This window comes from Lathamus discolor, chromosome 3, assembly GCF_037157495.1.
Source record: "Lathamus discolor isolate bLatDis1 chromosome 3, bLatDis1.hap1, whole genome shotgun sequence".
In the NCBI taxonomy this organism is placed as follows: Eukaryota; Metazoa; Chordata; class Aves; order Psittaciformes; family Psittacidae; genus Lathamus; species Lathamus discolor.
The window spans coordinates 74,157,977-74,182,901 of record NC_088886.1 but is presented as its reverse complement, the minus strand read 5'-3'; the positions used below and the strand labels follow the sequence as shown (position 1 = coordinate 74,182,901).

Genomic DNA, 24,925 nt, shown 5'->3' with positions numbered 1-24,925 from the left:
GGTCCAGTCTTTGGAAAGAAGTTCACTTGGACAAATGTCTATAGGGCAGAAGGTACCCTTCCCAGTCTCTACTCTCCGCACATAACTGGCTTTGCCTGCACACCACTGAGAACAAACACTGATAGGTCAGAAAGGATTTTTTGGCCCCTTAGCATTATCCCATACAACCTTAACACATGGAAGCAGACTCCCTGTACAGATTGGTGAGGCCTTCTGCTCACCTCTGAATCCCTCCACGTGGTCAGGATGTGAGGCAGCATGCGGTGTGTGAATGCTGCTTGCTGAACTGCTCACAAAGGCCTCCACCTGCCTCTGATCCCCCTTTCCCATCTGTCATAACCACTTGTTCAAGCTCTAAATTTCCTCTTGGCAGAGACATTCTCCTCGTTATCAGTCTCTACAGTCTCTCTCTGCAGGGCTCAAATCAAGACTTCTGGCAGAGGTGTTACTCCAACTGCAACCAAAACCTCAAAAAGGAAGGGATGGATTTGACCAGAGAGTGAGCATGTAACCAGCAACAGTGCCCGGGAACAGGACAATTACTCCTGGTTCTGGTAACTGTATTTCAACAACAGAAAGATTTAAAGCAATGACAGTGTCACAGCTCATTCTTTTCAATTGGAAATAATCCTGTAGCACAGGTAAAACTCATGCCAGGCATGCCGGGGACTGGAAACAGCTGGCTGCAGGAAGAGCATGTGTGTGCCAAGTCTCATTTGCATCACTCAATTAGCTTTCCCTCAGCTATTGTAGAGATGGGTTTCCTGATGGGGCTCACTGGACTAGGCTCTTACTTCAGGTCAGAAGTGGTTTTCCCTGGCTCTTTGCCTTGTGCCAATGTGCCTTCAACACACTGCAGCCAGACAGTCCATCCCCTCCCTCCAGTGGAGGTTGTGAGGTACGATAGTTTCCTTGGGAAGGTTTAGGTAAGGATAGGAGAGTGAAAATCTGCACTGATAAATGAGTGAGACTAAGTTAATTTATACAGCCTACAATCCAAGTTGAACTGCATGAATCCACTTGCAAGGGACACAACAGTGGTTATGGATGATACAAATGCAAGACTGGATATTGCAAAAGGGCTTTCTGTAGCAGGCTGCCTATAGTCTGCTGCCTAGTCACCAGAAGGATGAAAAACTATCAACTATTGATCACATTACTAGTAGTATTATGGCCTGTCACCCACTGCAGAGAAAGGGAAAGCAGCCTCAGTGATATAGGACAGTTCAGCATGATTAGCCCCTGTGAAACAATATTGGATTTACACCAGCTGAGGATGGGGCCAACCTTTAGGATCCGAAGCGCCTCGTTCTAGAGCCACTCCAACAGTGAGGAAATCAAAGTGATTCTGGATATATTGATCTTCTTCCTCAGGAGCTGCATGTATATATTTAAGGTGCTCCAGATAAATGCAACACGACACAGATGTTAGAGGGCAAAAGGCCAAACAACAGATCTCAGTAAATAACCAAGCTACTCCTTCTCTTCCATCTCCCTCCACATTTATTTTTGTTTAGCTGCACATCCAGCTTGTTCCGGGGGGCAAGGGAGAGCAAGGGCTGCTTAATTAAAAATGTGCAGCTGGTCAAGGAAGCAAAAATCACAGCAGATGAACTAACAAGCACCGCGGTGATGGACTGGCTACGGTGCGCTCCCAGTGCCATCGTGTGGCGAAACGTGCTTAACACAAGGGTTACCCGAAGCAGAAAAGCCGGCGGACACACACACCCCATAACTCAGCAAGGAGGTTCTCCCTACCTCGTAAACCATGAAGGGAAAGCTCAAGTCAGCAAGAGGCTGGAACAGAAATACAGCCCAGCACGTTAATTTACTGCTATCTCTCCTGCTTAGTTTTATACGGTCATTTTTCCTGAAGAAAGGAGATTTATATTTAAATATGGCTGGAATTATAAACGTTTAAAAGTACAAAAGCAACACATACTGCATGATCACAGCAAGGCAGAAAAGCTTAAAAATCAACTGGCCAGGCTGGAAAAAAAAACAGTGTATTTGACCTTCAGGTGTAGTAAGTGAGGACAAATCCTGTGTTTGGATGCTCTGCCCTCAGTACATGAGGGCAGCCGGTACTCATTGCAGGCCATCCACAATCCCAGCCTCAGTCTCAGAGATACAGTGAGATTTTCCAAAGTAAACCAGAACTTCCATAATCCCTAGGAACAGCTAATGTCTAAGCACAAGCCTAAGAGCATTCTCAGAAATGTCCTCTGCCCAGGTGAGGCAGTGAACTGGGTTTTAAGACAACACTGCTTGCTCCAAGCACTGAAATAAACTTCTCAGCATTGACTGCATCTGTGCTCAGGGCTTACCATGGGCTTCCCAACAGAAGGATGCCCAGGAGGGCCATTGTGTCCTAGGATAAAGTTGGTGGGTTTTTCCTACCTGTTCACTTCCTTCAGGATTTTCTCCATGTTCACAATGCCACGCATCTTATACAGGAACCACTTGTCAATGGCTGTGAGTTTGTGAATGACATCCACAGGGACTTCATTATCCAATGCCTGCCAAACAGAGGACAGCACCAAACAGCCCCTTTAATACATGCTTCACAAATTGAGATTTAGACTGCAAACAGATGGGAGCAACTGGATAGCACAAAAACATAGATAGCACTGTAGACTAAGCTGGACAAATGAAGGTTCATCTAACCCATCTTACCTCCTGCAGCAATAGAAAATGGGCCCCTCAAGCAGTGTAGGGAGACACCAGGTACCAAAAGCTGGCTTCTGTTTAAGCAAGAGAGAGGTAATTTGCAGTCAGCAGCCAAACTTAAGCTGATGGTAACAAGGCTTGGTGACCACTGAGTATGTGTCTTAGGAAACTACAGGGGTACATGTGCAACCTGCAGTGTTGACTCTTCCATCTGCACCTACTCTCAGTCAAGTTGCCTAAATCTCAGACCCTCTGGCAACCTCCTGGCTGCAAGTGCTAGACACGAAGGACAGATTATCAGCTGTGAAGGAACTCTTTGCTTTAGAGCATAAATACTGATTTACCATTGAAACACAAAGCTGAATCAAAGTACATGGGCTTGAAACACCTCTGAAGCAAGGGAAAGGGATGTCCCATCCCTGGCAGTGTACAGGATCAGGTTGGATGGGGCTTGGAGCAATCTGGTCTTGTGGAAGGTGTCCCTGCCCATGGGAGGGACTTGGAACTGGATGAGGTTTTAGGTCCCTTCCAACCCAAACCATTCTAGGATTCTGTTTCCATGTAAGTCCAGTTCCGGGGCAACACTGAAAAATGTCAAAGCTATGGCACAACTCAAGCTTCTCTCACTGTATATCAAGTTTATGTCAAGATCATTCAAATTTACCGCATTATCTTGCTGGGGCTGTATTTTTCTTTGTTTTAATCCAACTATTTGCAAGCATGGGGTAAAAAGGAACCCCACAGAGGTACTATTCATAAGACAGTGGATTACAAACATATACACACACACACACGCTAGAGAGCTCCGCAGTATGATACAGTTGTATTTTCTACCAGTGATATATTCCTTGGGTCTCACCAGTGGTGCAGTTACAACCTCTTGATAAAACAACTAAAGGGTTTCCAAGCAGCTTGGCTGAGTATCGTTCTCACAACCATTCTCTTGTCCTGAGAGATAAGAAGCTACTGACTTGAATATCCTGCTTGCTTACCAGCAGCAGTGAAAATCTCCAATGCACTTTTTGTTCCTTTAGAGTAACCAGTCACACACTGAACCTTCAGCTGGTGCTTGGCACCCACCAGCCACTGCTCTTTCAAAGAGAGGAGGGAGCCACAGCAGGACAGCAGGACTTCAGAGCCCTCCTCACTTTCAAGAGCATCCCACCCAGTAGACACTGGCCTCATGCTAGGAAGCAAAGGAGTCTATAGGACTGCCTTCACATGGTGAGTGAGAGAGCAAGCCTGGTCTGCAGGCAAACCAAGGGAGGGCAGTTGAGCTCTGTGCTGTGTCTGGGGCCAGTACCCTTGATCCTTCACTCCCACCCCTGCTCCTCACCCAAAGAAGTATTTAGTTTCCTTTAGTGAACAGCTAGAAGACCAGAGCCCTGGTGTGAAACAGACCATGGATCAAATCCACAGCCTATGTCTTCTGATGCCAGTTGCATACAACCTTAAGAGGGCCCAGAAAAGATGTGATACAACCTGAGCAGCCCTGCTCATCAGGCAGTTCCATCCCCGGAGTTAGTCACTCTGGCCAAGAAACAAGTCTCATCTATTTCAGCCTCTTTCCTAGTGCCTTCTTTCACATTACAACAGGGAGTCCCATTACAACAGCAATCACTCTGAATGGCAGCTGAACTCCCGTCCCTTTCACCTGAACAGTTACTGTTTTCATCATCCAGCAGACAAAGGAGAGAGAAAAAGCAAAAAGCCTTGGAGAGCTGACTAGTGGGGCTTAAGGGGGAAGAGAAAACATACAAGGAAGCTCTATCCTGTTCCAAACAAAGCTGATGGATAATGGAGACTAACTGTTGGCTTTTAAATGTCAGCAGGCTGGAAAGGGATTTCCAGGCAGGCAGCCCCGGCTGCCAGAACTACCTGTCACTGATACTGCTTGCCTCAGTTATTAACAGGGATGAATTAATGCACTGTGTCTGGCTCAGGCAGCTCTTTACAGGGAGGGATTAAGACTCTGATCTTGCTTTTTTTCAACAGCTCCCAGTGAAAATGCCACCAGCTAGGAACACCAAGAGTGTTCAGTGGGACCCAAATTCACCTCTACCTCCCCAGATCCCCTGTGTTACAATGGGGCTAAGATTAACATTTCATAAAAGCTCTCTGAGCCACGCAGAGACAAGAAGCAAGACTTTTCTCTCAGTCACAATAACAAAGACCAAGCACTGCTGCTGAAGGATGTTCTACATTTAAGCACTTCCCCAGCTTGAAAACCAAGAGTTAACAGCTGGACAAAGCCACACATTTATCGAACATCTTATAAATGGCCTGAACAAGCAGCACAAAAGGAACAAGCTACGTGAAAACCTTGTTACACATACAGCACAACCTCAGTTCTCTACACTCAAGTGGAGGATGTAATGAGATGTACCAACAGGCGAGCACAAAGGGCTTAAAGACTCCACCACACAAAGTCAGGGGCACAAAAAGTGGTGAATAGGTGTTCCCTGCCAGGAGGGTTTGCAACCTTGAAAAAACCAAGAGGTAAGCATGAGCAATAAAAGGCAACTGTTTCATCCTCCTCATACGGGGTATAGACAGATGGACAAGTTAGCTGCAGCAAAACCACAGCATGAAATTGCACCTACTTTCTAAAGTAACTAATCCCACATTTGCCATGTGATATACACAGGAAAACACCGTGGAGCTGAAGGAAGAAGTCATTTCACACCCAGGCTTCCATTAAAATAACAGGCTTCCCCTCTTACCAAGACACCTTGAAAGATGAAGTGATTTGCCCAGTGTGACAGGAGAGGGGTTAAAAGAATGCTAAAAGAAGTTGAACTTATTTCAAGGAATAGGAAATTTCCTGTATGCTAAATTGCAGACAGAATTATAATTTTTGTGTTTGTTTTGTTTCAAGCCCATGCCAACATAGCAACTGCAAAAAGGCAGTGCTCTCAGAAGACTGCAGCTTGCCATGCTTTATCAACCTTTGTTCAGTTCTCAAAAGAATCTTCAACTTCTCTTTCCTCCCTTCCTATAAATTAATAGTAATCAGCAAAAACGGCCAACTTGACTGACACACTAGTGCAAATCAGGGCTGAACACTCAGCAAACAATTATATCATAGGAACAAAGCAAAACAGTCCAGGTCTCCACCAAAAGTCAAGTACCAGAACACAGGAATGCACCTGAATGCAATGAGCACTGGCTAAGATTGTACCAAAAGACAAACATGTTACATGAGTACAGAAGATGCAGGAAAATACAGATGTCAGCAGGACAAACTGAAGTCATGTATCCACCCGCTACTGTGTTCTGCAGAGGAAATTAAATGCAACAGAATATCTGTACTTCAAAATCAAGGATCCTACACAAGGTGGTCTCAGTGTGCTTAACAGAGGGAAACCAGGAGACAAAGAATACTCAGCCTCTGCCACCTCAGTTGACCTGTAGTCATATAGTAGCTATAATGCAAGGGACATAGGTCAAGAGCTTTCTAGCTTTTGTTACCTTGGCTATTGCATATATCCGAGTGCTGGATGGCTCAGAGAGATCCTTCTGGAGATCCACGACAGCTGGCCAGGCTTTATTCATAGGCAGATGTGAAGTGAAGCCATCTACAGAGGGGTGGCACATTCTCAGGGCCTTCTGGAAGCTCTCTTCAAAAGTACGTCCAATAGCCATGACCTGCAATGGAGAGCAGTGTTATGGAGACCATGTTAGCAGTGATTAGCTGCTGCCCAGCTGTCTCCTGAATAACAGAGGAGTGACAATTAAAAAACATAAGACAACATAAGAAGAACATGGAACTGTTGGAGCAAGTCCAGGGAAGGCCACAAGAATGATAAGGGCACTGGAGCATCTCCCATACAGACTAAGAAACCTGGGGCCTGGTTCAGCCTGAAGAAGAGAAGACTGTGTGGAGACCTCACAGCAGCCTACATTAGGCTACAGGGATGGTAGAGAGAGACTCTTCATCAGTGACTATAGTGACAGGACAAGGGGTGATGGGTTCAAACTGAAACAGGGGAAATTTAGGTTAGAAATAAGGCAGAAGTTCTTCCCTGTGAGGGTGCTGAGGCGCTGGCACAGGGTGCCCAGTGAAGCTGTGGCTGCCCCATTCCTGGCAGTGTTCAAGGCCAGGTTGGACAGGGCTTGGAGCAACCTGTTCTACTGGAAGGTGTCCCTGCCCATGGCAGGGGTTGGGACTGGATGATCTTAAGGTCATTTTCAACCCAAACCGTTCTGCAATTCTATGATCTAAACCATGAAGATGGACATTCAGAAAGATTACAGCCTTTGGACCTTCCCCCTACGATAGTTCTGCTAACTTTAAGACAGGCACAGCTGACTGAGCCTTGGGAGTACCAATTCTAGGCCTGACTCTGCTAGTATTATCAACAGGGAGTTTCGGATGAGTGACTTCTTTCTGCTTTCGTCTCCCTATCTGTAAAATACAGGAAGCTGCTGCTCTCCTCTGTAAATTCCTTTGAAGCACTTTATAGAGGGAAACATATGCAGCAGCATGGGTGTAGCAATATAGAAGGATATTTCTGTTCAACAACCTGTTAGAGATAGAAATTCACAGTGGGAATTTTAAGGTTCAGAACAAATCTGCGCCTCTTCCTTTAAATTATACTTAACAGTGACTCTTCCCTGTGAGGGCTCTCTTAAAGGATTACTCCTCCTAGGCATGGCAGGACTGGGGTTTCCCTCCTTCAATCTTGACATCACATCTAATAAGAAAGCAAGCCTTTCTCTGTGGAAATCTGCGAGGTAACAGAGCTCTTTCTCCAATTTCTACATTTTTATTTCCCAGTGCAGTGAAACCCTCACAGCATAAAAACCTTCCCAAACACAGCGTTGAAAACGTCAAAAGAAAAGAATAACATTGTTCTCTCTTTTCCCACTGCTCCAGGCCCACTGCCCCGCACAATAGAGCTCAGGAAAAAAATACAGGCCAGACCAGACTGTTCGATTAGTACAAGAGCAGTAGGGGCTGCAATTTGGCTTCAAGTTCAGGCCAGGGGAGATGGCTGTGCCACACCAATATAGACACAGCAGCAAGAAGCTCTTTGCTTCAGACACCCTCTCCTACTCCCAGGTCCTGCAGACTAACCTTTGTGCTGAGTAGCAACACCAGCTGCAAACTGCATCTCTTAAACTTCTCCATCCCTGCTTCAGTTCACCCCCCAGCAGTCACAGACCTGCACTGTTGGAACGCTGACTCTTCTGCATATCCATCTGCCTTTTACCCAGCAAACTGCCTTGAGAAGGACAGGGGGTTCATTCAGTTCTGCTTTTGTGATATATGACCTGCAAGGTCAATATTTCCTCCTGCTAATGGGAATGCTCAGGAAGCGTTTACACCTGATGGTGCACAAGGCAACTGTATTTAGGAACCCCAGCTCTACAGAACAGTCCAACAACCCCTAAACAGCCAGAGTTATTATCAGTAAGCATCAACTCACTGAAAAAAAAAAAAAAAAAAGTCAAACTCATTGCCATCAAAAGCCAAAACTGCCACTGGAAAATCAACTTCTAATTAATCCTTCCAGTTGTATGATGACTTGTTGCTTGAGCAAGGTAAAATTGAAGTCAGAAAGGTCTCACATGTCAAAACAATTTAATAAAAGAGCTACTTGAAAAGCATTAGGTGAATACAGAAGCTGAAAAATACACTTCAATTCTTTTGCTTTGGTAGCTGGTAGGAAATTAACTAATAAAGTGGGTAATGTGCTATTTTGCTTCATTTCTTTCCTTTTAAAACAAGGGCCTGAAAATGCCATTATTGTCCCAGACACCATAAAATCAGGGTTTAAAAGTCACACTGTCATGTTCAGGATACAAAAAACGTAATCACTAAAAGAAGTCGACTTCAGAACAAGATTTCAGGTTGCATTTTCACATAGGTGTGGATTTCAAGAGAAGAAGTAGGCTGAGACTTGGCATATGGTTTTAAACAGAGAGGACAAATGACTATGGGAGCACATGAGAGCTGTGGCTCATCAGCATCACTGGTAATCTTAACAGACCACAACTCTTGATGTTACATTCTAATTCACCACCACTACAGAACCCTCAACAAAAATAACTTCGAGAGTTCTGTAGCAAGTGTTCAGAATGAAGAATGCAGTCAACCTCAGGTGATCCAGTGGTCTCTTCCCTTAGGAATCAAACCATTTAGTAAACCACTCTGTGATATCCAAGATTAAACAATCCTAACTCATTTTCATTAATTATAGTACTGGATAAAAATTATTTGAGCTGGATAAATACCTTCAAAAGCCATTAGGTCCCTGAAAAGAGAGATTATGAGGATTTCCAAGAAAGAAATGAGGAGCGCGGCGAACAGAGCTGGCAAACAGAGAGCGTCGAGGCAGAGGGTCGAGGCAGTTCGCGCGGGCAGGGGAGCGGGCAGGGAAGCGTTCCAACCGCCTCATCGAGAGGACTCGCCTGGAGTACAGGAGGGGGAAGGAGTGCTGAGAGACGTAGACGGATTGATTGACCAGATAGATCATGGTTACAACACGATCGAAAGCTGTAGTGAGTACTAATGTGGGTATCCAGACTGAGCCTTCCTGCAGACATGCAGCTGTGCAGGTCTCTGGCTGCAGCGAATGCCTGAGCCTGGCACTTGTATTGGAGGGAGCCAGTGATACTGCTTGTGTTCGCTGTGAGCAAATAAATGACCTGCTCAGGCAGGTGGCTGAACTGAGGGAGGATGTTGAAAGGTTGAGAGCCATTAGAGAGTGTGAAAGTGAAATAGATTGGTGGAACCACACCCTAAGGCAAGGGCAGAGGGAAGTGGTTCAACAAGATATGGATCCCCTTCCCTCCTACCATCAGACAGAAGGAGAGAGCTTAATGGACAAGGATGGATGGAGGGAGGTTCCTCCTCGGAGAGGTAAGCGAAAACCCTCACAATCCCTCCCTCCCAGTTGCCCTTGAATAACAGGTACGAGGTCTTGGAAATTCAGGGCCAGGTGAATGGAGATGGAGAGGCAAATCTATCTAGTGAGTCACCCAGGGCTTGTCACTCACCCCCATGCCTCAGAACTTCCCCAACCAAGAAGAAAAGAAGAGTAATTGTGGTGGGTGACTCCCTTCTGAGGGGAACAGAAGGGCCCATTTGTCGACCGGATCCACCCCACAGGGAGGTCTGCTGCCTGCCTGGGGCTCGGATTAGAGATGTTAAAAAGAAACTCTCTGAACTGGTGCAGCCGTCTGACTACTACCCACTGCTGGTTTTTCAGGTTGGCAGTGACGAAATTATTACGAGGAACGTAAGGGCAATGAAGAGAGACTACAGGGCCCTGGGACGGCTGGTTAAAGGGTCTGGAGCGCAAGTGGTGTTTGCCTCCATACCTGTTGCAAGTGAGGGTGAAGGGATATATAAGAAGACTCTGCAGGTTAATGTATGGCTACGTGACTGGTGCCAAAGGCAGGGGTTTGGGTTTTTCAGTCACGGGCTGCTGTATGGGACACCTGGTTTGCTGGTGACAGGCGGGATACACCAGTCCCAGAGAAGAAAAAGGGTTTTGGGGCAGGAGTTAGCAGGGCTTATTGACAGGGCTTTAAACTAGTTAGGAAGGGGGGAGGGGATTTAACTGGGCCTGTTGGGGACAAGCCCAAGAGGAACATGCTAGGGATTGAAGGATGGCGGGCTAAGGAGGACTATCAATCTCTTGTTTCACTTGTGGGAAAGGATAGCTTTTTAGACCCTGTCCCGCAGGGGAAAAAGGGTACTAGGACTGGCTCCCTGAAATGCCTGTACACCAATGCACGCAGCATGGGGAATAAACAGGAGGAGTTAGAAGTCTGTGTGCAGGCTAAAGGTTATGATCTAGTGGCAATTACAGAGACATGGTGGGACAGTTCACATGACTGGAATGTGGTCATGGATGGCTATGTCCTTTTTAGGAAAGATAGGTCAGCAAAGCGAGGTGGTGGAGTTGCTCTTTACGTGAGAGAGCAACTAGAATGTATTGAGTTCTGTCCGGGGTCGGATGAGGAGCAAGTGGAATGTCTGTGGGTACGAATTAAGGGACAGACTGGCACGGGTGATACAGTTGTGGGGGTCTATTACAGACCTCCTGATCAGGACGAAGGAGTTGATGAGGCTTTCTACAGGCAACTGGAAGTAGCCTCGCGACTACATGCCTTAGTCGTCGTGGGGGACTTTAACTACCCCGGTATTTGCTGGAAGACTCACACAGCCAGTCATTCACAGTCTAGGAGGTTCCTCGAGTGCATTGATGATAATTTCTTAATGCAAATGGTGGACGTACCAACTAGGGGAGCAGCGCTGCTAGATTTAGTACTCGCCAACAAGGAGGGTTTGGTCGAAGTGGTGACGGTCAATGGCAGCCTTGGCTGCAGTGACCATGAGATGGTGGAGTTTAGGATCCTGTGTGGGAGGAATAGAATACCTAGCAAAGCCACAGTTCTGGATTTCCGAAGGGCCAACTTTGGCCTCTTCAGTCAACTGCTAAGGGAAGTCTCATGGGAAAGTGTACTAGGCGGTAAAGGGGCTCAGGATAGTTGGTTAGCATTCAAGGACCGCTTCTTTCAAGCTCAGGATCGGAGCGTCCCAATGAGTAGGAAATCAAGTAAGGGATCTAGGAGACCGGCGTGGTTAAACAAGGAGCTGCTGGGCAAACTCAAGTGGAAAAGGAGAATCTATGGATTATGGAAGGAGGGGCTGGCTGCTTGGGAGGAATATAGGACAGTTGTTAGAGGATGTAGGGAGGCAATTAGGACAGCTAAGGCCTCCTTGGAACTCAATCTTGCTAGTCGGGTTAAAGACAATAGAAAGGGCTTCTTCAAATACATAGCAAATAAAACTAACGCAAGAGGCAATATAGGCCCACTGCTGAATGAAGTGGGTGCCCTGGAGACAGAGGATATAAAGAAGGCAGAGGTGCTGAATGCCTTCTTTGCCTCTGTCTTTACTCCTGCAGACTCTCCCCAAGGGCCCCGGATTTCTATAGCCCCAGAAGGAGTCAGGACAAAGGAGGAGTTTGCTTTGGTAGATGAGGATTGGGTTAGGGATCAGCTATGCAAACTGGACATCTGTAAATCGATGGGTCCGGATGGAATGCACCCACGGGTGCTGAGGGAGCTGGCGGAGGTCATTGCTAGGCCACTCTCCATCATCTTTGGTAAGTCGTGGGAAACGGGCGAGGTGCCTGAGGATTGGCGGATGGCAAAGGTCACACCAATCTATAAGAAGGGCAAGAAGGAGGACCCGGGTAATTATAGACTGGTCAGCCTTACCTCCATCCCTGGAAAGATGATGGAACAACTTATTCTTGACTCCATCACTAGGCATATCAAGGATGAGGGGGTCATTAAGAACAGCCAACATGGTTTTATGAGGGGGAAGTCATGTATGACCAACCTTATAGCCTTCTATGAGGAAGTGACTAGGTGGAGGGATGATGGTAGAGCGGTAGATGTAGTTTTTCTTGATTTCAGTAAGGCATTTGATACTGTCTCCCACAGCATCCTCATAGATAAGCTAAGGAAGTGTGGGCTTGACGATCAAGTAGTGAGGTGGATCGAGAACTGGTTGAAAGGAAGAAGGCAGAGAGTTGTGGTCAATGGCGCAGAATCTAGCTGGAGGTCTGTGACTAGTGGAGTTCCTCAGGGGTCGGTGCTGGGACCGGTGCTGTTTAATATTTTCATCAATGACCTGGATGAGGGAACTGAGTGCACCCTCAGCAAGTTTGCTGATGACACAAAACTGGGAGGAGTGGCTGACACACCAGAGGACTGTGCTGCCATTCAGCGAGACCTGGACAGGCTGGAGAGTTGGGCGGGGAGAAACTTGATGAAATTTAACAAGGGCAAGTGTAGAGTCTTGCATCTGGGGAAGACCAACCCCATGTACCAGTACAGGTTGGGGGTTGACCTGCTGGAAAGTAGCGAAGGGGAAAGGGACCTGGGGGTCCTGGTGGATAGGAGGATGACCATGAGCCAGCAATGTGCTCTTGCGGCCAAGAAGGCAAATGGCATCTTAGGGTGCATTAGAAAGGGTGTGGTTAGTAGGTCAAGAGAGGTTCTCCTCCCCCTCTACTCAGCCTTGGTGAGGCCGCATCTGGAATATTGCGTCCAGTTCTGGGCCCCTCTGTTCAAGAAGGACAGGGAATTGCTTGAAGGAGTCCAGCGCAGAGCCACAAAGATGATTAAGGGAGTGGAACACCTCCCTTATGAGGAGAGGCTGAGGGAGCTGGGTCTCTTTAGCTTGGAGAAGAGGAGACTGAGGGGTGACCTCATCAATGTTTACAAATATGTAAAGGGTAGGTGTCAGGATGATGGAGCTAGGCTTTTTTCAGTGATATCCAGTGATAGGACAAGGGGCAATGGGTGTAAACTAGAGCATAGGAAGTTCCACGTTAACATCAGGAAGAACTTCTTTACTGTAAGAGTGACAGAGCACTGGAACAGGTTGCCCAGGGGGGTTGTGGAGTCTCCTACACTGGAGATATTCAAGGCCCGCCTGGACAAGTTCCTGTGTGATGTACTGTAGGTTACCCTGCTCTTGTGGGGGGGTTGGACTAGATGATCTTTTGAGGTCCCTTCCAACCCTTGGGATTCTGTGATTCCCAAGTGGTGGAACAGAAGAGAAAAAGAGAGTCTTGCACTCACCTCTCCCACACTCTTCATGGAACTTCCAATCCGGTTGGACATATGCTGAAAACGGTCCAAATCCCAGCGGGGTATCTTGGTAACAACGTAATCCAGGCTGGGCTCAAAGCAGGCAGAGGTTTTTCCCGTCACCACATTCTTGATTTCTGGCAAAGGGATCCCCAAGGCGATTTTGGCAGCAATGAACGCTAATGGATACCTGGCATAGAGGACAAGTAGAGAATAGCAGAGTGGGAAGTACTTTGCTTTGCAAATCCCAGGAGTGGATCAAATTAAACACATGTGAGGTGATCTTCCCTCTTCAACACAACACTAGGTTACTGTGCTTGAATGCAGCCAGGCTCATCCAGCTTCCTACCTTAATACATTGGAGAGCTACCTACCTAGATCTGGGACTTACATTATTATCTCCAAAGCCACCAGTGTTAAGTACCTGTCATGCCCACAGTGAGAACACACAGAGATCTGTTTTGCTGCAAGTCTACCATACAAAAAGAACAGCATCCAGTCAAATGTCCAACATCATGGCTTATCTCCAGTCTGCTGTGGCACTTCAACACCACAAGAGTTGTTGAGAACTGAAAATTAGAGATTAATTTGTGACTCTCTACAGCATCTGCAAAGTGCTATTAAGAAGCCAATTTTTAAATAGCCTGCTCTGACCATCCTTATCTTGATTAGTTTATGATTAGCTAACAAAACAAAGGCAGCTAGCAATACCATTTGCATCAATCTGACATACAGCTCATTATTAACTGTGTCCTCTAGGTCCCAGAGATGATTTGCAGTCAACATATGGATACAGTGGATATGCTTTGCAAGGACAGCTATTAGGCTCCCCCCACACCTCCTGGGAGTTTCTCCACTTGTAGTAACAGCAGCAGCGGCTTGGGTTAGACCTGGAAGGCTCACTAACCCCTTCTTCCATCTCCCAGCATGACTGACTCTCCAAGGGTCAATCCTAGCAGATGCTAACAAGAGTTGTTCTTAGCAGCTTCTCATGCAGAAATCTGCACCTTACTGTCCTGATTGCTCCAGAGTTCTCTCTAACAACCAACTTCAGTTTTCCTTGCTGCAGATTAGGCTTGCATGTCCTTGTCTTACCCGAATGGAAAGCAGATGCAGGAGCACTTCTTCCTTGCAGACATCTCCTATATATTTAAATAAACACTGATCCAATCTCCTTATCAGAATTCTCTCTTCCTCTTCTTCTCCCCTCATTTTTGCTTATTTGTTTGTTCTGTAGTTTTGTGGGTTTTTTTTTTTTGGGGTGGGGGGTTAAATAACCTTACCCTGTTGCCTTGGAAGCCAAAGCTGAACTTCTCGAGAGCCTGGCATTAACTTCAATGATGTAGTACTCCAGGGAAGTTGGATGCAGAGCAAACTGGATGTTACACTCTCCCACAATGTCCAGATGTCGGACGACTTTGATGGCACGATCCCTCAGCATCTGAAACTCCTCATTAGTGAGTGTCTGGCTTGGAGCCACTACAACAGAATCTCCTGTTCTCACAAGGCAGCAGAAAAGGAAAATGAGAAGCTGCTCAGTGGCAGATAAATTCTAGCCACATAGGTCACTTTCTTTGCTAACCCACTGCAATAATGAAGTTACCACAGACATTCTAACATGTGGATGCACAGTTGATGAAAAGCACAGATAGCTAGAAGCCCAGAGTTAGACAGGCCAAGCAGTCATACAGTAAATGGGACGATAGGGGTCCATTTCACACTGTAGCTGGCTGTACCCAAGATCTGAAGGGTATTTCTAGAGTGACTTCATCAACCACAAACCTATGTCAGTAACAGCAGCCAGAAGGGCACGGCATAAAATAAGCTAATGAGCCATTTCCAGTTACCCAGCCTGTGCCCAAGCATACCTGTGTGAACTCCCATAGCATCTATGTTCTCCATGTTGCAGACAGCAATACAGTTATCAGCAGCATCTCTCACAACTTCGTACTCTATCTCCTTCCAGCCAACAACTGACTTTTCCACCAGAATTTGGTTAGTCATTGCAAATGCCTGGAAATATGTTAGGGAAAAGGAACAGTAAAAAAGAGAAACTTATTAAGACCATGTTCCATATTTAAGACTTCTGTGGCTTATCTCCAGACATCCCAGACCAACATGAAAATTGAAAGATGAAGGTAAGTGAAGTTCACAGCACTGACGACAAGCACTCTATATTTCTCTTTTTTAAAGGAAAAAATCATATTAGCTTAATTTGAAAAGTACAGGAAAATATTTATGTGACCTGATAGGAAAACAAAGGCAGGGCACGTGAGCTTGCAACGGCATATAAATAACAAACAGGAATATAAAAACATCTGAGGCTTCAATCATGCAGCAGACACATGCTTTTGTTTGTGGATGTGGGTAGCCCCACGGACTTCAACAGAACTCTGCAGAAAGCTGAATGACTAAGTGATGGGGATGTGGGTATCAGCAAACACTATGTAATTAACAGTATTAATAATGCTGTTTATCACTGGCATACTAACCAGAAGCAAGACTCGTGATTTATTCTTACGCAGATCTTGAAAACACTCCTCGGTGCAAGAGGCAAAATGAAAAATACAGCTTGTTGGTAAACAAGCATCATCTAAGTGAATAAATGGCCTTAATATTAGCAGATAAAAAACATTAATCAATTCTCTCCTAAAATCCTACAAAATAAGAGCTACATTATCCATCCATCCTTTAGCAAAGCTTCTTGTTTTAATGCTGCCCATGCATCAGTCCGCAGTCTGGTGTCCTCTGTAGTTAGCTCAAGCTGTTAGTCATCTGTTGCCCTTAGCTCTGTTGTCAAACTTAACACACATGAAAATGAACAGCAAAAGTAGCTGGAGGAGTGGCACTTCACATTCACACCCAGCACAAACACTGAACCTGTGGGGATGTAGCAGGAATACCCAATCACACTCGTAAAACAATCTAAGCTGCTCCTGTGTTAGTCTATTGCCTTCTCTCACTCAAAATGAGCAGTCTCAGGAAACATGAACAGATACGTGAAGCATGTGTGCTATGAAACATCCACTGGTGTTCAGTCCTCTGAATTACATACAATTCAGAGTCCTATGTCTGAAAACCCAGTTCACACAATTACGACAGATCACTTTCTTAATTGAGAACAAGGGAGTTTCTGCTGGACTGTAGACACGAGCATCCAAAGCTGAGCTAATTTAACTCATTTAATTTACAGGGGGCCTACAAGGATGCTAGGGAGGAACTATTCATTAGGGACTGTAGTGATAGGACAGGGGTAATTGGTTAAAACTTAAACAGGGGAAGTTTAGATTGGATATAAGGAAGAAGTTCTTTACTGTAAGGGTGGTGAGGCACTGGAATGGGTTGCACAAGGAAGTTGTGAATGCTCCATCCCTGGTGGTGCTCAAGGAAGGCTGGACAAAGCCTTGGGTGACATGGTCTAGTGTGAGGTGTCCCTGCCCATGGCAGCAGGGCTAGAACTGGATTATCTTACGGTCCTTTCCAACCCTAACTATTCTATGGTTCTAGGATTCTAACCCAAACTGTTTTCCACTGTGTATTTTGAAATGTTGACACCAAACTGGGAGGTGCTGTTGCCTCTCTTGAAGGACAGGAGGCCTTGTAGAGGGATCTAGATCGATGGGAGAATTAGGCTGTGATTAATGGAACGAAATCTAACAAGAAATGCCAGATTCTGCACCCAGGATGGACTAATGCCAGGCACAAGCATAAACTGGGATAGGAGTGGCTGGAGTCAACAAAGCTGGTGAAAGGGCTGGAAGGAAAGTCCTGTGAAGAGTGGCTGGGAACTTTGGGCTTGTCTAGTTTGGAGAAAAGGAGGCTAAGAGGTGACCTCACTGCTCTCTATAGCTGCCTGAGGAGGGAAAGTGGCAATGGAAAGGCTGATCTCTTTTCCCTGGTATCCAGTGACAGGACACATGAGAATTCTGCAAAGCTGCATAAGGAGAGGTTCAGATTTGACATTAGGAAGCATTTCTTTACTGAGACGGTGGTCAAACACTGGCACAGGCTTCGCAGAGAGGTGGTCAATGCCCCAGGCCTATCAGTATTTAAGAGGCATCTGGACAATGCCTTAACTTTTGGTGAGCACTGAAGTGGTCAGGCAGTTGGACCGGATGATCACTGTAGCTCTCTTCCAACTGAAATACTCTGTTCTACTCCAATTCAAAATGCTGAAGTTCTTTTAGAATAACTTCTGAGAAAATGAAAACATTTATTTAGAAAGTAAAACAGAACCAGGCTTTTCAAAGAAGGAGTTTCAGAACCATGAAGCATTTACTAAAGATATGAACTGCCCAGCTCCATAGTTTCATAGCTAATAAGATGCTTATCAAGAGTAGCTGATTTACAGATCTCAGGGAAAAACTGAGATGTTCAAAGCCACCTTAAAAGAACACCAAGAAACGCTGATCAAAACCAGGTTTTCCTACTGAAAAAGACATGGATATCAACTTTTTCAGACAGCTGCACTCCCAGAGTTCCTGAGTGAATTCCTGCTTTTTTTAAACAAAGCCCATGTGTGTTGGGCAAGCAAAGTGTTTCCAGCTTCAGCCATCAATCTGTGAGATGGGGTTACTGCACCCAATGTCTCCTCCTGCATCTGTCAAGTCCTGTCCACTGGACTTCCTGCAACTGGCACTGCCTGAACAGATATTTGCTCAGCACTAAACACACTAAACCCAAAGTCTGTTTGCATGGGAGCAGTGTGGAAGGATACACAAACGGCATTTTCACAGACATATCTTACTGGCCTCAGTAAGACACTGGAGACAAAACACTGTTGTGTTTTGTCCTAGAGATACATGAAAGATTAAGAGGTTCAGCAAATCAGGGAAAGAAAAAACTAAGAATTTTAGACACAGATTTATTTCCTAAAATTCCACATTTTTGCCAAGGAAAAAGCTTTTTAGGTTTTGTTTTGTTTTCCTCAATTATCTACTTACTTTTCACAGCAAATTCATAAAACCAATCCCAGATTTCCTACAGAAGAGCTGTTTCTATAGCCAGTGACAGCTGGTGGATGTCAAATTATGAAGTGTCATCCCATTAAATCTCCCCATGAGCTTTTGACCAGCAAAAATACTGTCTTTAGACAGAAACACAGAGACCCAAGCCTCTCACATCTTCTGTCTTTGATAATACATTGTCACTCAGCATTAAAAATGTTTCAACATCCTTGACATCCTTCACATGCCATTTACTCCTGCAAGTACATGAATATAGTCCAATCTGTTGATTTTCAGACCCAAATTGCTGAAACACCCAAGTAATGACTTGTTTCTCATTAATTGAATAGATCTGTCATTTTAACATGTTTGTTATCGAAGCCAGCAGGAATTATGAACAGAGGGCATGAGAAAGAATCAGGATAACACTTTACAGGTAAGAAAGGTGGGGTATGTACAATTCCAGTGTCTGTGACTATCAGAAGAATACCTAGGAAAACCAGATGTTCAGCTCTACTTCCAGAGCTTGCAACTGCAGACGTACCTTTGTCCCAAGGTCCAGCAAGCTTTCTTTATCGGGACATATTCCTGACCCTAGACCACCGAGGGCATAAGCAGAACGTATCATGACTGGGTAACTAATCTTTTCAGCTGCCTTCAGAGCATCTTCAACCTTAAAGGACAAGGGAATAGTTTTCAGAGGTATAATAACAATACAAGTGAACAAAGTCACAACTCTGGTTACACCGTGAACTGGAAATCCCATCAGTAAGACACTATAAAATGAAAAGAATAACACTTGGCTTTATAATATACCTTTGTTCTGCCAAACAGCAGAAAACTGGAACATGGACTAAAGGAGGGGCTTCTGTCCCTTATTTAGCGTGAAATAACCCCTCCAACAAACATCCTGGTCTGGTTTCCTCCAAACTCCAACAGAAGCAGCACAGAAGCCACCTCAACCCAATCTCCTTTTCTTGTCAACAAGTAAACGAGCTTAGACTTTCCGAGTGCTTAATTGCATTCGCCCTCATTCTAAATGCTGGTGAACCAGCATCAGTCAGTGGGGAGTGCTGGTGAAAGCATACAAACTACAGTAGCCACAGTTTTATTCAGCTTTCACTCAACAAAACTAGATTTCATTTTTAACAACTCAAATGGACAACAGTAATAGTAATCACATCTTCAAAATCATCTGATTTACCGATTCCACTGCAAAGCTAGGAGCAATCTTTTCATTTAGCTCAGTCAGCTTATCACAAAAAAGCTTTCTATCCTCTGTGGCCATGATGGATTCAACTGATGTACCTAGGACCTTCACACCATACTCCTGCAGGACTCCTTGCTTGAAGAGCTCCACTCCTGCAGAGTAAGCAGAAGAAGAAGAAAGTATTCAAAAGGTAGCTGACAACTTTTCTGGCATCTTCAACAGCTAATTTTATTATTCTTTGTCAGTATTAGAACTCAGAACCATAACATGAAAGTTTCTGTCCTCACATCTATGAAACCTGGAGTATCAGTAAAGTTACTGCTTGGCCACCACCTGCAACACAAAGCAAAGGAGTGCAGTGTTTGGAAGAAGCTAAATGAAACTAACTTTTCCTTTTGATCTCTGCCTAAAGGTGGTCTACAAGTATCAAAATCAGCAATTCGATATTATGTTCACAGCTTAGCAATTACTCACTCCCCCATGGTCAGTATCTTTGCCTGTAGCCCTTAGTAACTTAGACAATGTACCAGGCACATGGGTATTGCACATCTGCACAAATAAAGCCTGCTGAACACATAGTAAAAAACATGAGTTTGCCTGCAAGAAGTGCCGAAATGCCTATATTGTACTTACCACAGTTGAGAGCAGTCTGGCCACCCATGCCCAGAATTAATCCATCTGGACGCTCTGCTTTGATGACTTCTGTGACAAACTGTGGAGTGATGGGGAGGAAGTAGACAGCATCAGCCTGCTTTAAACCAGTCTCATTGGTCTGCACTGAAGCAATATTGGGATTCATGAGGACAGTTTTCACATTTTCTTCCTGAAAAAATGAAAATACGCATTAAAACTAAGAATATGTGGAAAAAGATCCAACAGCAGCAGCAAGGAGAGATGGGGTTCAACAAGCTGTTTACCAACAGCAGCATTTTAAAAGCCTGGTTCCCTACGTACTCTCCCAAAAGGGATCCCTGGTTTCTTATAACAGGCTGACCTAATGCCAGTTCTTAACTTTTGTGCCTCTGCCTGTCAATGGCTCTTCAGGGAATGGAGATTCCCACCTGATTCAGAAACATGGTTGAAATTGTTTAGCACATTCAGGAGTTACACAGGGGAGCCAGGAACAAACTCCACCATCCTCATGTCTGTGTTCTGTTGGAAGTCAGTTTAGAAGTCACCAAAAATTAATGAAAACCCAATCTTTTCTTGCCAAGCAGTAGGTCTTTGATGGGATATCCAGGTTGTTATCAGCTTTTGTACCAATTAGTAACAGTACAAACCCACATTGTTTGCTTTGACTTTCCCCAAAGATACTTTACTTTTCCTAGTGTCATTGCTTTAAGAATCTTGTCCTACTACATTTTTGTTTGATACTGCACATACTCAACAGACAAACTCTGCCTCTAAACGCAAGACAAAGGTTAGCCAAAACTTCACACTGTATTTTCTGTCACATATGAGAAATAGGGTGATGATAATGTTTATCTGTTTCCTGCTATAGCAATGGGAATTTTACCACTCTTGCTTACAGACATTCACTGCAGTTGGCTCATTAATAGAAAAAGTCTGAGGTGGTGCTGGGCAGATAAACTCTCCTCATATAGTGAATATTAGTGTAATGAGGAAGCCAATTAAGTTTTACTAATAATGATGAGACCAGAATGTGACCAAGCTCAAAAAAAAAGCCCAAGTCAACCACAAGCAGATAAAGAACAGTGTATTAATGCTTTGTTGGAAAGGAGGATTGGGAAGAGCAAAGGCTGTGGCCTCATTTTTCTGACTCACTCTAATCTCCATCAACTTCTTGAAGAGCAATAAACTTCTACAAACAAACCATTTGCCAATGATGCTGATTAGAGATGCAAAATACACCTGAATAGAAAGATCTATGATATGGAAGTTGTGGAGGTTAAGAAACAACTGTGACTGTAATTAAAAACAGGAATTGTGAAGAGTAATAAGAGACAGGAAGAATGTTGCTGGATTCAGTCAGCCATTCCTCACGTAAATGCTATGAAAGTCTTCCTAGGACCATTATAGAAATTGCTATTTTTGCCCAGCTCACAATAAACATGAAAATTCCATAGGGTTTTTCTGTGTTTGATTAAAACTTGTGAGTGTTTGACCCATTGGTTTGGGGGAACAAACACACCAAGAGCAGTGGGATTCTCACTTAGAGCTCTGACTGCTCAGTTCAGGTATAACCTTTTTGCTATGTCCTTTGATAACTTCAAATACTGCCTTGAAGACCAGCTGTAAATTTTTGCAGATCTTCTTGCCCCATGAAACACACTTTCCTTGGAAATGTGTGGTGCAGGGAAGGGAAGAAAGGGAGAAAATCCTTATGGAAAATTGAGATAAATGACCCCAGACTGGGTAGTTTTCATGGCAGTGCTGAAGGAAAAGGGGAGATCTCTGAGCAAATCTATCTCCTCTAATGAACATATTCAGAAATTAATAGCTATAATTCTAGTGGTAACAAATGGGGGAGGGAGAGGTACCTTGCTTGCCAACAAGCTGGAGTATCTATACACCTCAGCCCTTTCTTCCCTACTTACCTGGGGCAGGGTGTCTAAGGACCAGCTAGCAAGTGATAAGGAAGATAATTAATGAGAGAATTAATGCTCACTGTTGCTAAGAGGGACACATTTTACTGATAACACATTGTTTGGGATGTTGGATTTTAATCCACTCACTGTTTGCCCTTGCAATCCCTTCCTCCAACTTCTGCCTTTTTAAATACATGGCACTCTGCACAATGGCCACCCATCCTGATTGGGGACCTTTGTTACAACTTAATTAAGACAGTGCATTACTAATACTCCAGGAGGGTTCCATTCCTCTTTTGGTATAAATCTACCTGTATTCAGCTGGGAGAATTCCCACAGCATGTAACACAGAACCACAGAACGGTTAGGGTTGAAAGGAACTTTCTTAAAGATCATCTAGCTCTCATCAATTCACCCAAAGCAATGATTTCTCATTATTCCTTTCAAGATTATCAATCTACTCTGGAAACAAAACTTGACATATATGACCTTTGAAAAGTTCATCCCATTTAAAACAAATAGCATTTACAAAGCCTGCCTTGATAAGGGGTTTAAAATCTTTTGCATAACAGTGTTGACAGCAGCCAACCATTTAGCTGTTGTTGTTATTTGTCTTGCAATGTGCTGGCATACCACAAAAGCTTCAGTAATGGCAGCTCAGGTGTTGCTGACCATATTCCTCCTATTCAAACTTAAACAGGGGAAGCTCAGATTAGATAGAAGGAGGAAGTTCTTTACTGTGAAGGTGGTGAGGCACTGGAAAGGGCTGCCCAAAGAAGTGGTGAATGCTGCATCCCTGGCAGTGTTCAAGGCCAAATTGGGCAGAGGCTTGGGTGACATGGTCTAGGGTGAGGTGTCCCTGCCCATGGCAGGGGAGGTGGAACTGGATGATCTTAAGGTCCTTGCCAACCCTAACTATTCTATGATTCATTTCCATTGATCTTGATTATATATCCCAAACAACAGACTGCTCAAAGACTGCAATGGAAAGCTTAAAAACATATCTCTTTGGAAGATAATTCCGAGTGGTTAATTCACATCACTCAACCAACAAGTTCACAAACAAAAAATTACTAGATTTCCCTACAGTCATTTTTTCTCACCAGCTTCCCTGCCCCAGTGATCCCACAGTCAGAGGAGGAGTTAGCTGGGAGAGGGGAAAAATGAAACACATGAGGTTAGTATTTTCAGAGCATCCTCTCACCTTCATGGCTTTCACAGCCTGGGATCCAGAGTAATCGAATTCCCCTGCCTGACCGATTGACAGACCCCCGGATCCCAGAATGAGAACTTTGGAGACCTGGAAATGTCAAACAGCATGGAAAAAAATCAGTCCTATCATAGAGGATGTTGGAATGAACAGACACTGTGCAGCACTGAACAGTCTCAAATTACAAAACAGAAGTCTTAAGGAGAGAAAAGTCAAGTCCAAAACCACTGCAGTTTTACTTCTAAGAACATTTCTACTGGATTTGTCCTATATATCTCTGCTTAGAGAAACACATGACTTACATGTAGGGCATACAGTAAACCTGTTAGTTGTATCATGAGCTTAACTCTAGCTGCCCACAAAATCCAGCTGCCTTCTACAACAGCAACACTATGAAATTCAGCTCACACTAAGAATTGCAGACTTATCTGCTAAGCAACAGAGCATCAACATTATGCTGCTGGCACAGAATCTCAAGGCCAGATTATCCCAGGGCACCTCACATACTGCTATGAGAGTACCCCACATGAAACATCAGATCGTACAACCTTCAAAGAAAAAGGAGTTGTTAACACATGAGACCCCTGATGACAGTGAGATAGGCATCTGACAGGTCTTTCGTAAGGAAAGGCTCCTCTGACTTCTTTGGTCACTTTTTTGTGCCATTTTGTACCACAGGGTCAGTAGGAATTAACAAGTGCCTCACTGACAGGCATGAATAATGAGTGTCTGTACACTGACCTCCACTCTGGAAGCTGTCACTCCAGCTTTGGGCAGGACCGAGGAAACGGAGCTTTTCCCTCTCTTAATCAGTGCAATAAATGAATCAAACAGGAACTAGAAAAAATAAACACAAGTATTTAATCACCAAAGTGGAACTAAATAAATGCCAAGCTCTTAGCTCTGCTCTGCTGCCTTCAGAAGGTAGATTTACACCGTCAGAGAAGAGGGGATCATTGTCTGAAATTCATCTAACAAGTTTGACATATCTGACAAAGCTGCATTCAAGGAAGTGAGGTCATATCAGGAAGAAAACACATATCAATCACATCTGCATGCTCTGCTTGTATATGGCTGGCAATGCAATGAATGAACGTGCATTAAAAGCTAAAATACAGAAAAGCAGACATTAACTAGCTCAAAGGAACCATCTGGAATGAAGCCTGCTGCAGATCTGGGATCTGAACAGGTATATCTCAACATTAGCTGTGCTACATCAGTACTGTCCTTCCAGAGGAAGCCACAGACAGTGGGAAAGGCCTCCCATTTGACCACACACTTGCAGAGCGTCTGTCCACACTGTTCCTGAAGCTCTCTGCTGGGAATTATGGCAGGAGTACAGATGGATCCTGCAAGGCCATCAGGACAAGGCACTGTGTTACAGAGCCCATGCCAGTAGCCAGAGTGCACAGACTTGGGAAAGGCACAGCTGAGGGTTGTTTTGAGTTCTCCAAGATTCACTAGTCAATCAGATTGCTATGAAACTTCTTGATATCAAGAGATTTACTTGAAGGTTTAATCAACATCATCAAATTAAGATTAAAATAAGCACTTCGATACGTTCTTCCATCCTCGTCTCTCAAGCAATGCTAAATGGTTTATTTATGTTCAGACATGCCCCCTTTGCATTCCACATCCCCTGTTGCTGCTTAGTCATACTCTGTGACTACACAGCCAGTTGTTACAGAGTTTGTGCAAAGTCACAGATGGGGGATTA

At 44.6% G+C, this 24,925-nt stretch overlaps 1 protein-coding gene across 6 annotated transcripts in view; it reads right to left on the bottom strand.

The window, feature by feature from the left end:
- CPS1 (carbamoyl-phosphate synthase 1) overlaps positions 1–24,925 on the bottom strand; it is a 118,073-nt gene that overhangs the window by 46,023 nt on the left and 47,125 nt on the right. For all 6 annotated transcript variants that reach the window (XR_010610620.1, XR_010610621.1, XM_065669820.1 and 3 more), the window contains 10 exons: positions 23,950–24,045; positions 23,203–23,298; positions 20,083–20,272; positions 19,444–19,601; positions 18,784–18,912; positions 15,162–15,306; positions 14,577–14,787; positions 13,285–13,483; positions 6,142–6,318; positions 2,401–2,519 (listed from right to left, as the gene is read on the bottom strand). Coding sequence is in view for 4 of the 6 variants with exons in the window: in XM_065669820.1 (XP_065525892.1) it covers positions 2,401–2,519; positions 6,142–6,318; positions 13,285–13,483; positions 14,577–14,787; positions 15,162–15,306; positions 18,784–18,912; positions 19,444–19,601; positions 20,083–20,272; positions 23,203–23,298; positions 23,950–24,045 (1,520 nt within the window). In the remaining 2 variants the exon portion in view is untranslated. The remainder of the gene's footprint in view (positions 1–2,400; positions 2,520–6,141; positions 6,319–13,284; positions 13,484–14,576; positions 14,788–15,161; positions 15,307–18,783; positions 18,913–19,443; positions 19,602–20,082; positions 20,273–23,202; positions 23,299–23,949; positions 24,046–24,925) is intronic.